The sequence below is a fragment of the Rhagoletis zephyria genome, unplaced genomic scaffold (genome assembly GCF_001687245.7).
Source record: "Rhagoletis zephyria isolate East Lansing unplaced genomic scaffold, Rhagoletis_zephyria_1.1 Rzeph_scaffold_03651, whole genome shotgun sequence".
Classification (NCBI taxonomy): domain Eukaryota; kingdom Metazoa; phylum Arthropoda; class Insecta; order Diptera; family Tephritidae; genus Rhagoletis; species Rhagoletis zephyria.
Window position 1 is genome coordinate 30,547 of NW_016160734.1, and position 14,704 is coordinate 45,250.

At 40.3% G+C, this 14,704-nt stretch overlaps 1 protein-coding gene across 1 annotated transcript; it reads left to right on the top strand.

The window, feature by feature from the left end:
- Positions 1-5,240: 5,240 nt before the first annotated feature.
- On the top strand, positions 5,241-7,014 carry LOC108369409 (uncharacterized). Its single transcript, XM_017624508.1, has 2 exons — positions 5,241-5,842; positions 6,100-7,014. Exons 1-2 carry the CDS (start codon positions 5,708-5,710, stop codon positions 6,511-6,513), a joined length of 549 nt encoding a protein of 182 aa, XP_017479997.1. The 5' UTR covers positions 5,241-5,707; the 3' UTR covers positions 6,514-7,014.
- The last annotated feature ends 7,690 nt before the right edge of the window (positions 7,015-14,704 follow it).

A 14,704-nucleotide genomic window follows, 5' to 3' on the forward strand; every position in this document is an offset into this window, starting at 1 on the left:
CCGGTATTTATTTTATTTTTTTAAATAATTTTAATTATTTTTTTTATAAAATTGTAGCTCATTATCAAACAAAAACCTCGCAAATAAATCGAAACCTGAAAGAATGAAAAAAGTCAACAAAGTTTCATCAAATTTTCACAGTTTTTGTTCAGAATTTGTAGACTTTTTTTGGGTTAACATTTTTGTAGCCCATTCATTCTAGTATAATAAGGTGCAAGTTTGAAGTGTCTACAAAATACCATCGATTTTTTGAATTTTTCTGTTTGCGGTGTTGCGCACTTTCTTCCATATAACGAACGCATTTTATGTTATATGGATGAATGCGCGTATAGCGTTGTTGTTGTTGTTTATTCCAATATTTTAAATTAAGCTTTATTTTATAGTTTTTCTTAGACAATGATAAATGATGTACACAAATTTCAGTATGGAAAAAAGTTCTCAAAAATCTACGCGAATTGAATGTACTATCTCGATCATTTAAACATCTCGGACTCGCCCACCACTAAAAATGATTATTTAAATCTAAAGTATATATTAAATGATATTTAATATTTGCTTTAGAGATGAAATTTCGACAAATTAGTTTAAACAAAAATGTTAAGCGCATTTGCAGAATGTGGAAGCGAGATTCTTCTGCTTGCGTTTCTATGTTTATATCATTTATCAGTTTAAGCACATACGAATAAATGTAAGAAACATATTTTTAATTGCGGATCCGAAAGAAATATTTATTAGTTGCATTGAGTTACGCAAAAGTAGTGCCGAAAATCAATCGATTGTGCTAAAGGTGCCGGCTGCTTCCGAAAGGGCCGAAAATGGTACAAAGCACACTCATTTTCCATCACTGTCACACATACAATCTCAATATTCTGCTGACTTCGTTTTCCCCTCCCGATATCTTTTTGCTTCCCCGCTTGCCAAGCACCGATGTGCAAAGCTTTGCACGCGCAGTCGCCCGTGACACATATGTGCTGATTTGGGAATCCCTAGAAGATTGCGCCAATGAGAGAGGATTTTTGAGCGTAATTTTTGCGTGACGTCATCTTGGTGCAATTGCGAGAGAGAAATGCCAAAACGTAAATAAAAATATGTAAACATTGCAGAAAAATGTGTTAATTTTATTATTACATGGCCCAATTTTGCAGGAATCAGTAAATATACAAAGATTGATTAATTGGGAACACGTAGCAATAATTTTGGACATGTAGCCATTTAGATAAGTACGATTTTTAGCACATGAAAAAATGGATGTATTAACAGTGTTTGCAATTTCATGTATACCAAAAAGAAGGTGTGCAGCGAAGTGGATTTTTGGACTCGCCATTGTAAAAAGCCATGCATAGTGCATATCTATATTTGTGGACGGTAGCCAACCACCATAAACTTCACTGCTGTTGACTCCACAGCGTTTATTTGATGACTTTTGTACCATTTCCGAGAGGATGCATGAGTGTGGCTTCTTTGGAAACAAATATTCTATTACTACATTTATACGTAAGCTATTTGCAAATAAAAATAATTTGCAAATACTTAACTCACTGTTTATTCGATGGTGAAAAATTCTTTTTTAATATTGCCTGATTATAAAAAAGCAATAATATTACCAACGAAAAAGAAAATAAAGTTAAATATAGCAACGTCTTGATTATAAAAAGGCAATAATATGACCATCGAAAAAGAAAATAAACCTAAGAATGGCGGCGCCTTGCGCTTATTTGCAAATGGTACCACTAATCAATACTTATTTGCGTGATTTAGTTATTTGCAAATAAAAAATTAACTCAGCGTTTATACGGCAAATTTTACCATTTTGCAAATTGTTTTTTGCAAATAATGCGTGCGTATAAACGTAGTACATGTAAGTAAAACATAATTCAGGCTGAACTTTTAAATGTATAATAATTTGAGCACTGTTTTATATTAGGTACGTAACGGCGAGGTAAGATGCCGCTTGAATTAGCGCCTGGCGACCTTATCCACTGGTGCATTACCTCACACCAGCAATAAAAAGAATCAGGTACTAACAAAAGTATATATACATATATGTATATGTACACATGTATTAGCTTTAATTTTGTTCTAACTACAATTTCCTCTATTTTAATAGAAATATGTAAACCCAATACTTGCCTCAGGCATCTTTGTTTATAATAAAAAAAAATCATTTCGAACTGTGTATTATTTTCAATATCTTCACTAGTAAAGTGCTTCATGCACACAAACATATGTAGCTCGATTTGCTGTTTAATGCATCTCCTTGCCGGCAGAACTGCTTCCACTTTTTCGCCAGATTTGCGTCCGTAGGAAACGAAAAAAAACTTATATCGCATGATTTCCTTTTGTTTTCACTATTACACTTTGCACGGCACACTTCATTTTGCCTTGTAGTGTCTCAATAATTGTTTAAAGCCACGCAGAAATATTAACGCACAAATATTAAAATTGTTATTTGGTTTTTTCGTATGCTCACAATCAACAATTGCACCAAGATGACGTCACGCACACAGCTCATTCTCACAAAATCACAAAGAGCGGATTAGCGGTACCGCGATTGGCGCAATCTCTATTTCTCTCAATCGTGATAAAAATGCATATACAAATGTTAGTTCTAACAGCAATGTTAGTGGCTTCTTGTGGCAACATAAACGGCTCTGCATACATAATTGCCTATGTTGCGGCCCGCTTGCCTTTAGCATGTTCGATGTATCTATTTCATGTTTAAGTGTTGTCAAAGTAACCCCTGCATACGGTATGATCTGCATATTTACGTTCTCTTTGGCCACAACATCGTATGTACTTACATTTGTGTGTACGCAAAACGTCCTAACTCCTATTTATGCACTTCAAACCGTTTTGCAGTATTTATCATTGTTTTCGTTCCTCCGTTAAACGGAGTATATTCTATGTTACACATATACATATTGTTACGATTATCCTTGAAACCTTGAGGGATTTCCCACATATCCTCCGGCTCGTATCGCTGGATTGTTAAATAAATGCTAACGATGACCAAATTGTAGCACAATTAACTTTATTGCACTAAACTTGTTAACACAATTAAACTTATAGCTTGCTTATTCGCAACTCACTTCTCTGCTCACTTTACTTGTAGCTTGCTGACCTGTAACTAACTCACTTCGCTGTGGCGGCGCCCTTATATACCAGCGCTCGCACTTATGGCAACCCTAGAACATTCTGAAGTTTATCGCTCAATCTCTTTCTCCCGCTGTTCGCAGTGTTCACCCAACTTGACGTTTCTCTTTGTGGAACATTCTACGTCATTCCTCGAACATTCTGCCTATTTCTCGTTGTTCGCTTCGCGTTGCCGAAGTATTCGCCAAAATATGTACATCTGTTTAGTGAAAATGTAAATGCTTGTTGCCTTTGTTCGCTAACCGCAATATGCCAACCGCTATTTCTCGTTTGTATATACATATGTATGTACATAGTTTGCCAAATTTGGTACATTCGCTAACAAGTTAAGAGCACTAGTTCAGTCGTCGATCATTGGAGAAAAGCGAAGGACACACTGGGGTAAGTATTACCTATTTGTACATTTGCATATCCTGAAAATAACTTCTTAACCTTTAGAAATAAACCGAATCTGAACTGAAGTCGAGTTAAGCAGACACAATTAAAGCGTTTTATTTGGATTTGCGTTAAATTCGCCAGAGGAATCGACGACATCTTTATTTCGCAGTTCAAATCTGCCATATATTTGGAACTGCAAATTTTATTTGGAAGTTAATTGCCATTGCCAACTCGCTGCTTAGTTGCAGCAATATTACATCGCTGATGTTTACATGGGCAAATCACCTCGTCGAAGCCCTCGATTAAATAACGAAATGGAAAGTAAAGATTCAGGTTCGAATCCGGCCACGTCGAAAAGTGCCGGAACGAAGATCACCGCTGATGGAATCGCCACCAAAGCTACAAGCACAGCCAGTGCCACGCAATCCGCCACCACCGCCGAAAGCGCAGCCAGCGCCTCAAAGCCGCCTCCACTACCGCCGGAGCAATTAGCCGTAACTCGCCAACGCCTGCGCCACCAGCATCCTCTGCTCGTCAAGAGGTCATGATGGAGGCTATGCAAAAGCGTATCACCATGTTAGAAAATACCCTGAAAGCAGCCGAAGCAAAGCTGAGGGATCACGAATCCCAGACTGAGGCTGATAATGCGTACACGGCCGGGACTTCAAATCACCAATTTCCCACAACGCATTGTCAAGTTGCGCCGTCGCCGGAACTACAATTACCGACGGTGTCTATCGGCAATCCGCTTCCAGTAACGTCATAATCAATACTTATTTGCGTGATTTAGTTATTTGCAAATAAAAAATTAACTCAGCGTTTATACGGCAAATTTTACCATTTTGCAAATTGTTTTTTGCAAATAATGCGTGNGGCAGATAGCCGCCAATCGCCGTTGCATCTCGTAGCATCGGCGCCTACTCAAAACGTTCAGTATGTCACATCTAATGGCATGCCATTGCCACACAATACATATGCGTATTCAGCCACACCTAACAGTGATGTCATTTCTGCGAACTGCATTGCGTCCGCTCACGGCAACGTGGGTCCTGTAGCAACACAGTCGTCTTACTTGCCTAGGCAAATGTAGGCCTTGCCGGATTTCTGTGGGAAAGCAGAAGACTGGCCGATATTCTACACTGCGTTCTCAGAATCCTCTGCAGTCTACGCGTACAGCGATTTTGAAAATAATCAGCGGCTTCATAGGTGCCTGAAGGGCGAAGCTCGGGAGACTGTGAAGTCGCTGCTTATACATCGCAGCAACGTCAATAATGTTATTGAGCAGCTGAAATTCAGGTTTTGGCCGTCCTGAACAGCTGATTCGTTCTCAGTTAAAATAGTGAACAACATGTCCATCTTTCTACAATCAGCCATCGGAGGAGAACAACATCTCGGCCACCCCACGTTGCTCGGTGAAATCGTTCTGAAGCTACCGATGAGTAAACGAGTTGAGTGGGCAACTTACGCAGCATCTATACAGCCGTATGCTACGATTAACAGTTTAGCGAGTGGCTCACAAAACTCGCGAATGTTATCTCTGCAGTGTATGATATCGAGTCAGTACGAGACTCCAGACGTCGTGTCATATTGCACACCGCCGAGCCGTACCGTCATGTGAGATGCCCAATATGCCAGGGTCCACACAAGCTAGCCGAGTGCAGAACGTTCATCGATCTCACTGTGCCGAACAGGTGGACCGAAGTAAAGAAACGCCGCCTGTGTTTCTCATGCCTTAACGCCGGACATGGAACTTGTAATTGCCAACGGCAAAAGCCATGTGCCACAGAAGGGTGCGCAAGAATGCACCATAAATTACTCCACGAAAGCGGATGTAGGGCCAACAATGTGGCCGCACAGATTCACCATCGTAATATGAGCATGCCAATAGCCGAACGCTCCTCGCATACTCAAGGTTCAACGTATTTACAACAACCAAGTGATGCGGATGCCGTAGTTCTCAGTTGCAGCCGCGGTTCCGCTGACAGCAAGCTATTATTTAGAATTTTGCAAGTCGTGTTGTACAACAAACAAAAGCGCGTTGAAACATATGCCCTAATGGACGAAGGTTCGTCGATCAGTCGATGGCAGTGAACAGCAACTGAATTTGCAATGGTTCGGAGGCCGCGTGGCGCAGGAACCAGCCGTGGTAGTAGACTTGTTGGTCAGCGGCGCTGGCATGCAGAAGCGATATAAATTGCGAAGAGTTTATGGAGTATCGAATTTGCAGCTGCCATCGCAAAGCCTAAGTAAAGCGGAGTTGAGCTGTGATGACACTCACGTAAGTAAGTTGCCAATACAAACGTACTCACAGGTCCGCCCTAAGTTGTTAATCGGACTGGATCATTGCCATCTTGGTCTACCCTCGGCCACTTTGAAAATTAATATGAATGGTCCGTTTGCAGCGAGCACTGAGTTAGGTTGGGTGGTGTATGGCCCAACTACAAACAAACAACGGTCGTTGCCGACATGCGTGCATGTGAACAATCAGAGTGAGCAGTCATTGCATAACTTAATGGCTGATTACTTTGACACCGAAAGCTTTGGGATAAGGCCATCANGTACTCACAGGTCCGCCCTAAGTTGTTAATCGGACTGGATCATTGCCATCTTGGTCTACCCTCGGCCACTTTGAAAATTAATATGAATGGTCCGTTTGCAGCGAGCACTGAGTTAGGTTGGGTGGTGTATGGCCCAACTACAAACAAACAACGGTCGTTGCCGACATGCGTGCATGTGAACAATCAGAGTGAGCAGTCATTGCATAACTTAATGGCTGATTACTTTGACACCGAAAGCTTTGGGATAAGGCCATCACCCCCCATCGAAAGTGAGGCTGATGCTCGTGCGAAGAGAATTCTCGAGAAGACTACATTCCGCGTCGATGGGAGATTTCAGACGGGTCTTTTGTGGAAGCATGACAAGGTTGAGCTTCCTGATAGCTATCCCATGGCGCTGCGGAGGCTTAGAGGTATCGAAAAATAATGAGTCGCGATGGTGCGTTCGCTAATGAATATAAACGCATCATAGAGTCCTACATAGCTAAGGGTTATGCGCGTAAGCTGTCACCAGCAGATGCTGCCTTGTCGTTGTCGAGAACCTCGTACTTGCCACACTTCACCCTTGCCAACCCTAATAAGCAGGGCAAGTTGCGATTGGTTTTTGACGCAGCTGCTGAGGTGGGGGGTATTTCACTCAATACGCATCAACTAAAGGGACCACAGGACTACAAGTCGTTGCCGTCCATTATCTTCCCCTTCCGCGAAGGTGCAGTTGCGGTGTGTGCGGACGTGAGAGAAATGTTCCACCAAATATTGGTACGGCGGCAAGATACATGCGCTCAACGGTTTCTGTGGCGAGGAGGTGATGCTACGAGGAAGCCAGAAGTCTTCGAAATGTGCGTAATGACATTTGGTGATGCATGTTCGCCATGTTCTGTCCACTACGTCCGAACCGTCAACGCGTTAGAACACCGGAATGGAAACGCCGTCGTAGACCGTGCAGTAAAATCCATATTAGATCATCACTATGTGGACGACATGGTTGATAGCTTCGGTACAATACAAGAAGCTATCGCCGTTTCGCAAGCAGTGTGCACTATACACTTGAATGCTGGATTCGAGCATAGACATTTTTCGTCAAACTCACAGAAGGTAATAAAAGAGCTGGATGGTGACGAGGGTAAGCGACCTATCTCGAAGAAGGAGGGCTTGTTGGTGGAAAAAGTCCTCAGACTATTTTGGCAGCCGTCAACCGATTGCTTTGGGTTCAAGCTAAAATTTCATAACGTGGACGCAGCGGTTGTGTATGGATGGAGACCTCCTACCAAGAGAGAGCTCCTCAGCATCGTGATGTCCATTTTTGACCCTGTAGGGTTTTTAAGTAACTTTGTAATCGGAGCCAAATTGATTATGCGCGAGGTGTGGAGGCACGACATTCGTTGGGATGAGCCATTACCGACTAGCATCAACGAAGCATGGGAGAAGTGGCGTAATCAGCTGGTGACTGTTGTAGAGTATACTATCCCGCGGTTCTATTTTCGCATGGGTATGCCGAAAACGATACAGCTTCACGTGTTTGTCGACGCAAGTGAGGTAGCCTTCGCCGCCGTCGCCTATTGGAGCTCTAAAAGTTCCAGTGACGGGATCGAAGCGGAGTTCATTTCCGCGAAGTCAAAGTGCGCTCCAATAAAGTTATTAACTGCACTCCAAGCCTAATGAGCTGTATACGAGAGGAGCATTCTCTAGACGTCGACCAGTGTACTTTGTGGAGCGATTCACAGTGGTCAGGTGGATTAGGAGCGAACATCGTCACTACAGACCGTTCGTTCAGCACAGGATAGCAGAAATACTGTCCGCTACCAACTCATCAAACTGGAAGTGGTTACCACCTGAACTCAATGTCACCGACGAAGCTACACGCGCGAACAATCGCCTTGATTTCCGAGCGACAGCCCGTTGGTCATGTGGTCCGGCATTTTTGCATCAGACGCATCAGTATTGGCCTAACGACAACACCGTGGTACCCAGCGAAGACGAGCATGATGAAGAACTACGCCCTAAATACGCTCTGGTAATCGTTAACTATAATATAATTGATTTTAAAAGTTTTTCTTCCTTGACAAAACTGGCGGGAGTTGCAGCCTGGGTATTGCGCTTTATGGACACTTGCCGTCTCCGTGCTCAGGCAGACAGTCGATATGGGTAGACTGCGCGAGAAGTCGAACTTGCCAAAAAGTTATTGTGCCGCCTTGTTCAACGAGAGGTATTCGCTGCAGAGCTTCAGCAGATACAGAACGGCCAAAATATCGCACGTAACAGCGCGCTGCTACAGCTCTCGCCATATATAGACAAAGATGGTGTGCTCCGCGTGAATGGTCGCATCGACGCCGCCAGCTAGCTGCCCATAAGCTCTAGACACCCCATCATATTGCCGCCAAAGCACACCTTCGCGAAACTGGTTTTGATGCACTACCATAAAGTTATGCGTCACCAGAACACTGCGGCTACAATATGCGAGATACGACGCCACTATTGGATCCCACAACTACGAACTTTGCTACGCAGCGTAATCACGCACTGTTTGGAGTGCCGCTTGAGAAAAGTACAGCGTGAACCACCTCAAATGGCGCTGCTACCAATTGACAGGCTCACGCCATATATAAGGCCATTTAGCTATACGGGACTAGACTATTTCGGCCCGATAGCTGTTACCATTCGTCGCAGTACTGAGAAGAGGTGGGGGGCGCTCTTCACCTGTTTGACGGTGAGAGCGGTGTACTTAGAGCTGGCCCATGATTTGAGCACTCACTCGTACATTGTTGCTCTACGAAACTTTATGAATCGTCGTGGTGTGCCTACACGTCTACGTTCCGATAATGGTAAGAACTTTGACGGCACAGAAAGGGAAGACAAACGTTTCCGTGAGGTGTCTGACTGCAGCCGCATTCAAGATGAGCTAACCAGCAAGGGAGTTGAGTGGATATTTAATTCTCCGTTTAATCCATCGGAAGGAGGCGACTGGGAGAGATTAGTGCAATGCGTCAAAAGGGTGTTAGCCAAACCTTGAAGGAGACAGCGCCTAGGGAGCACACGCTCAAGTGCTTCCTGATTGAGGCGGAAAACATCGTAAACTCCCGGCCTCTGATGCATTTGCCTATATCCGTCGACCAAGAGCAGCCCCTTACACCTAACAATTTTCTTCTTGGTGAGCCGAACGATGCACATACGCCAACCGCAGAGAGCGTACTGGAGAAGCTTTGCGTACTACGTCAGCAATGGAGAATCGGCCGTCAGTTGAGGAACCACTTTTGGAAGCGGTGGATAACCGAGTATTTGCCAACATTGACCCGTCGAGTCAAGTGGTGTCAGCCAGCGAAGCCTATACAAGAAGGGAACCTAGTTTTTATATGCGACCCTAACGTACCAAGACGTGAATGGTGCCGTGGAAAGGTAGAGCGTGTTTACCCTGGGCATGATGGTGAGATTAGGCGAGTCGACGTCCGAACAACTGGTGGTGTAAAGCAGAGAGCAGTATCCAAGCTGGCGATCCTGGACACTGAATGTGGTGAATCGGGCTGATTCACGGGGCCCGGGATGTTGCGGCCCGCTTGCCTTTAGAATGTTCGATGTATCTATTTAATGTTTAAACGTTGTCAAAGTAACCCCTGCGTACGGTATGATCTGCATATTTACGTTCTCTTTGGCCACATCTTCGTATGTACTTACATTTGTGTGTACGCAAACGTCCTAACTCCTATTTATGCACTTCAAACCCTTTTTCAGTATTTATCATTGTTTTCGTTCCTCCGTTAAACGGAGTATATTCTATGTTACACATATACATATGTACATCTGTTTAGTGAAAATGTAAATGCTTGTTGCCTTTTTTCGCTAACCGCAATGTGCCAACCGCTATTTCTCCTTTGTATATACATATGTATGTACATAGTTTGCCAAATTTGGTACACTCGCAACAAGTTAAGAACACTAGTTCAGTCGTCGATCATTGGAGAAAAGTGAGGGACACACTGCTGTAAGTATTACCCATTTGTACATTTGCATATGCTGAAAATAACTTCTTAACCTTTAGAAATAAACCGAATCTGAACTGAAGTCGAGTTAGCAGACACAATTAAAGCGTTTTATTTAGATTCGCGTTAAATTCGCCAGCGGAATCGACGACAGCCTACATTAGTTGTGTTTGTTTACAAATTATCCAGTAACTTGCCAAAAACCAGTGTTGCCACATGAGTTTATTTTTAGGTGCCAAAACGCCTACCAAATCAATTTCCAAACTACCAAATTTTTGTTCATTATTAAAACGAGATTTCTTGGATTTACAGGGTTTTTAGCTACACGAATTGGCAGTATAATATTGTTTACAGTGTTGGTTAACCATTCATGCCAATCTCTAAGGTTAATTAAAAAAACAAATTCAACAAGACAACAGAACAAAAGAATTGACATATTGCGTAAAAAAAATTTTGTAAAAATGTGAAGTTAATTCAATTCATATCAAACATTTTTAATGCTAAAAAAAAACAAAACCAGTCATTTTATGAATTTCAATAAAACAAAATTCCAAATCTTGTTTCAATTTGCATACTCTCACCCTTTTTTTAGCAATACACTCACACTTTGCAAATTGCCTATCACCAATTTTTCTTTCAAGACGATAGGCAATCTTTCGTTCAATTTCAACAGATGATCGATCATAGCTTTGGAAAGTGAGTTTTTGTTTGTAGAAAATTGTGTGCTTAGTAAAATTTAGAAAAAACCAAAAAACTTATACGTGTGAGCAAAGTGAAAGCAATGTTTTCAACATGTAAACGCAAAATAAGTGAACACATCTTAATGTTAAGTTCGATTGAATTTTCAAAACATTTTTGCCTACCAAAAGCTTCATCAAACCAACCAAACTACCAAAGAAGAAAGAAGCTACCAATTTTGGTCCAATTGGACCAAAACGGCAACGCTGGCAGCAACTCTCCAGGAACTTAATTTCTGAGAATTCGCTCTCATAGAAAAAAATGTCCAAAAAAGTACGCGAACGCACATCCAGTAATAATTTGCAAGTTTCATGAACAGCTGATAAATTGCTTGTTTATTCGCAGCAAATTCCTAAAAAACAATATATTTTATATTTAAATAGGTTTTTTTTCCAATTTCAACTACGAAAACAAATAAACAGTATCCTTATTAGTTTAAACTGCATCCAGCAATATGCGATCAGCTGTTTTTCGATCTCTCAATTTCCCCTACTTTACAAGTTTTTGCGTACGAAAACGCCAAAACATGAAAATTCGTAAAAACTTTTACTGGATTTTACTGGAAATGAGTAAACAAACACAACTATTATTTCTCCATGAACTGTGCTTACTGTATTTGTTTTTTTTGTTAATATAAGAATCAACATTAACGTTAACATTAGCATGTATGTATATGTATACATAACCCTTGCTTTGCGCTGTATTCCGTACGAATTAACAGCAGAGGGCGCTCGCATTTGTGATTTGCAGGTGAGTAGCGCTGTTATGTGGGCATATATGTTAGATTCTATAGGATTTCTAAAGTCCTGCAGTTCCATTTTTAGGAAGTATTTAAACTTTTTTTTTGCCTAAGACAATGCGAAGCCCATCTAGAACCTATAACCAATTATTTCAAAAAAATCGGTACAGCCGACCTTGGCGAACAGAAAAAAAAACGGCTTTCAAAATATATATTAGTAATAGATCTATATATAGATACCTGTATGTGAAGGCCCGACTAAAAGGTGGGGGTCTCTCCCCGGGGCGGGATTTTTTCCTAAATGCAGATGGAAGATAAAAATTATAAAATTTTTTTAAGTTGATATCTGATTATTTAATTTTCACATAGCTAATATATAAATTGCAATTAATGCGAAAGTGTACACAAGAAAATGTGGTAAGGCCATTTCCGTGCTAATCAAAACAACCGTCAATCTGGCCTTATGTGAAACAAAGAAAGATACCGGAGGCAACAGATGTTTGCTGGTCTTCAGATACGTCCTAAGCGTAAGTGTTAAAGAATCTATAGGGCTGTTCAGGATGTTGTGGAAATGGCCTTGGATTTGCAGTTGGAATTGCATTTGCAAATTTTTTGCTTGCTGCCATGGAAACCGTGTGCACTTTATTGTTGTGAATTTACAAATGCAACGAATATGCAAAACCATGAGCATATGCCCTTATGTGTTCATGAAACTTTTTGAACTCAAAATTGGAGAGCGACCGTCAAAGAGATTCGAGGTTATTTACAGCAGGGGAAAATCAAGAATCAATAGAAGTCGAGTTTCTTGCATACAGTGCATATCAGCTTAAAAGAATGCATTTGACTAAAACAATAAAAACTATTTACGCATTTACTTGACCTGTACAACAGTATAGCAAAAAAACTTTCTCCCTTTAGACGAAGTTTTTCTATACAAATAACATTCTCCACATACTACGAGAATAGATGTAAGAACACTTGGTGTTTTTCAAAAGCACTGACCAAGTATGTAGCGATAACGTTGGAAATTTTGTAAATATTTAAAATTTGTTTGTAGGGTTAGAGAAGGGCCCGGCCCATACTTAGCACCGGGCCAGCATTTTATTTTTACGGCCCTGTATATGTGTATATAAAATATTATACATACCTACACTCTAAAAAAAGTTTGTTTAAATTTGCGGATATTAAGATAGGTAACCAGTTTCCTCTCTTAATGAATGCAAATTTAAACACTGCTTGCTTACTTTTACTTATCATATGTGTGGCGTAGGACAAATTTCAGATTTGTTTTTTGAGTTTTAAACATTTATTTTTCACATTTTCACAGTTTACACATAAAATGTTTAAAATTTCCTCTCTTAAAACGTTCGTTTTTAATTTACGCATATACAGAGAGGTAACCAGTTTCCTCTCCTAGTGCGTGCAAAATTAAACACTATCTGTTTACTTTTCCATGCCAAATTTGTCACGTAGCGCACACAAGGGGTGGGTTTTGGGGTTACATTTATTATGATTTAAGAAATTTTAATATAAGAAAATTTTCTTTTTCATTTCTTCTGCGTAATTTTGTAAGAATTTTTCTTTTTTCTTGAGAGCTCTTTAAAGTTTAACTGCGAATGGAAACATTGTCATAAAAATACGCAATGCATACTCACTTACTTCTGATTTTTACACTTTACAGCCTTAAAAATTTACCACTGATATGTACTTAACAAGCATTCGAAGATTTAATTTACTAACTTGGAATTCGTTTCACCAAAATGATCTACATGATAAAAATACAAGTTCAGTTCAATTTTAGTTATTCGAAGTATTAAAAAAATAGAAACCAGAAATCGACGAAAATGAATATAAATGTGTAAAAATTTCATTGAATTACTTAATTCATTTATATTAAAACTAGCTTATACCCGCGGGTTTCACCCCGCGCTTTTATACAAATAGGANACAGAAATCAACGAAAATGAATATAAATGTGTAAAAATTTCATTGAATTACTTAATTCATTTATATTAAAACTAGCTTATACCCGCGGGTTTCACCCCGCGCTTTTATACAAATAGGAAAAATAATTTAATGATGTTAGATTTTATTTCTGTGCCCATTTCGTTATAGCTCGTTATTTTTTAAGCGAGTTAAGGTATTTATTTAGGCCGTTTAAAACTATGAAATTATAAAACCTCGTCTGCGCGCTAGGCATACGAAAGATATCAATCCCTCTATGTTTACCTTAAAATGGTTCCAGGTATACGACGCGTGAACGTGTAACCTTCTTGGAGGTTCGGCGGCGGGTTCTAATATTTCCAACTCAAATTTAGTAACCTGGCCTTGATAAAATACCACTTCTCATTACTGTAGCAAATGTCTCAAGAGAGCTTTAGATTATAAGGCCGAACCCGGCTCTCCCTTTTCCGTCTAATGAAATTTATTCTGTCAGTACGGCACTTATAAAATAAATCTCCATAACAAATTTAAAATACTTATTATGTATTAAGAAGTTTTTAGTATGTATGGCAGATGACATGCCTCCTTTTTTAATAACTCACATTTTTTCTATGAGCAATTGATACATTTTGTATACGCAACTCCATACCGAGTTCCAGTATTCTTCCACAAACACTTCCAGGGATATGTGGCAAGAAAAAGTAAATTTGTACTGGAAGTGCCACGCCTCTTTGTCTTATAACCCTATAACCCTTCCATGAATTTAGAATTGATTTTACATACCAAAGTACCAAGTCCCAGTACTTTACCATGAACACATCTTTTTGAATAAAGCAAATTTTTCTCCGTGAGTATGGAATTAATTTCGTATACACATCTCGGTGCCAAGTTCCAGTCCTCTGCAATAAACACCTCCATAGTTATGCAGCATAGAAAAATCAATTTGCATGGGCGTTGCCACACCACCTTTTCCAATAACTCTCATTTTTCTCCATGAGTATGGTATTAGTTTCACATACATACATACATATGTATTTCCATACCAAGCTTGAGTGCTTTACCCCAAACATTTGAAGAGATATGCAATATGAAACTTTCAGTCAGTATGGGAGGTGCTACGCCAATTTTCCAAAAACCTCCATTTTTCTCCGCGAATATGAACATGATTTCACACAGTGTTGGCAAACTGTTAATCTGATTAACGATTAAAAATTAACGATTAA

Excerpts from the sequence above, each read along its gene's own strand:
- LOC108369409 (XM_017624508.1), top strand. The coding sequence starts at position 5,708 with ATGCAGAAGCGATATAAATTGCGAAGAGTTTATGGAGTATCGAATTTG.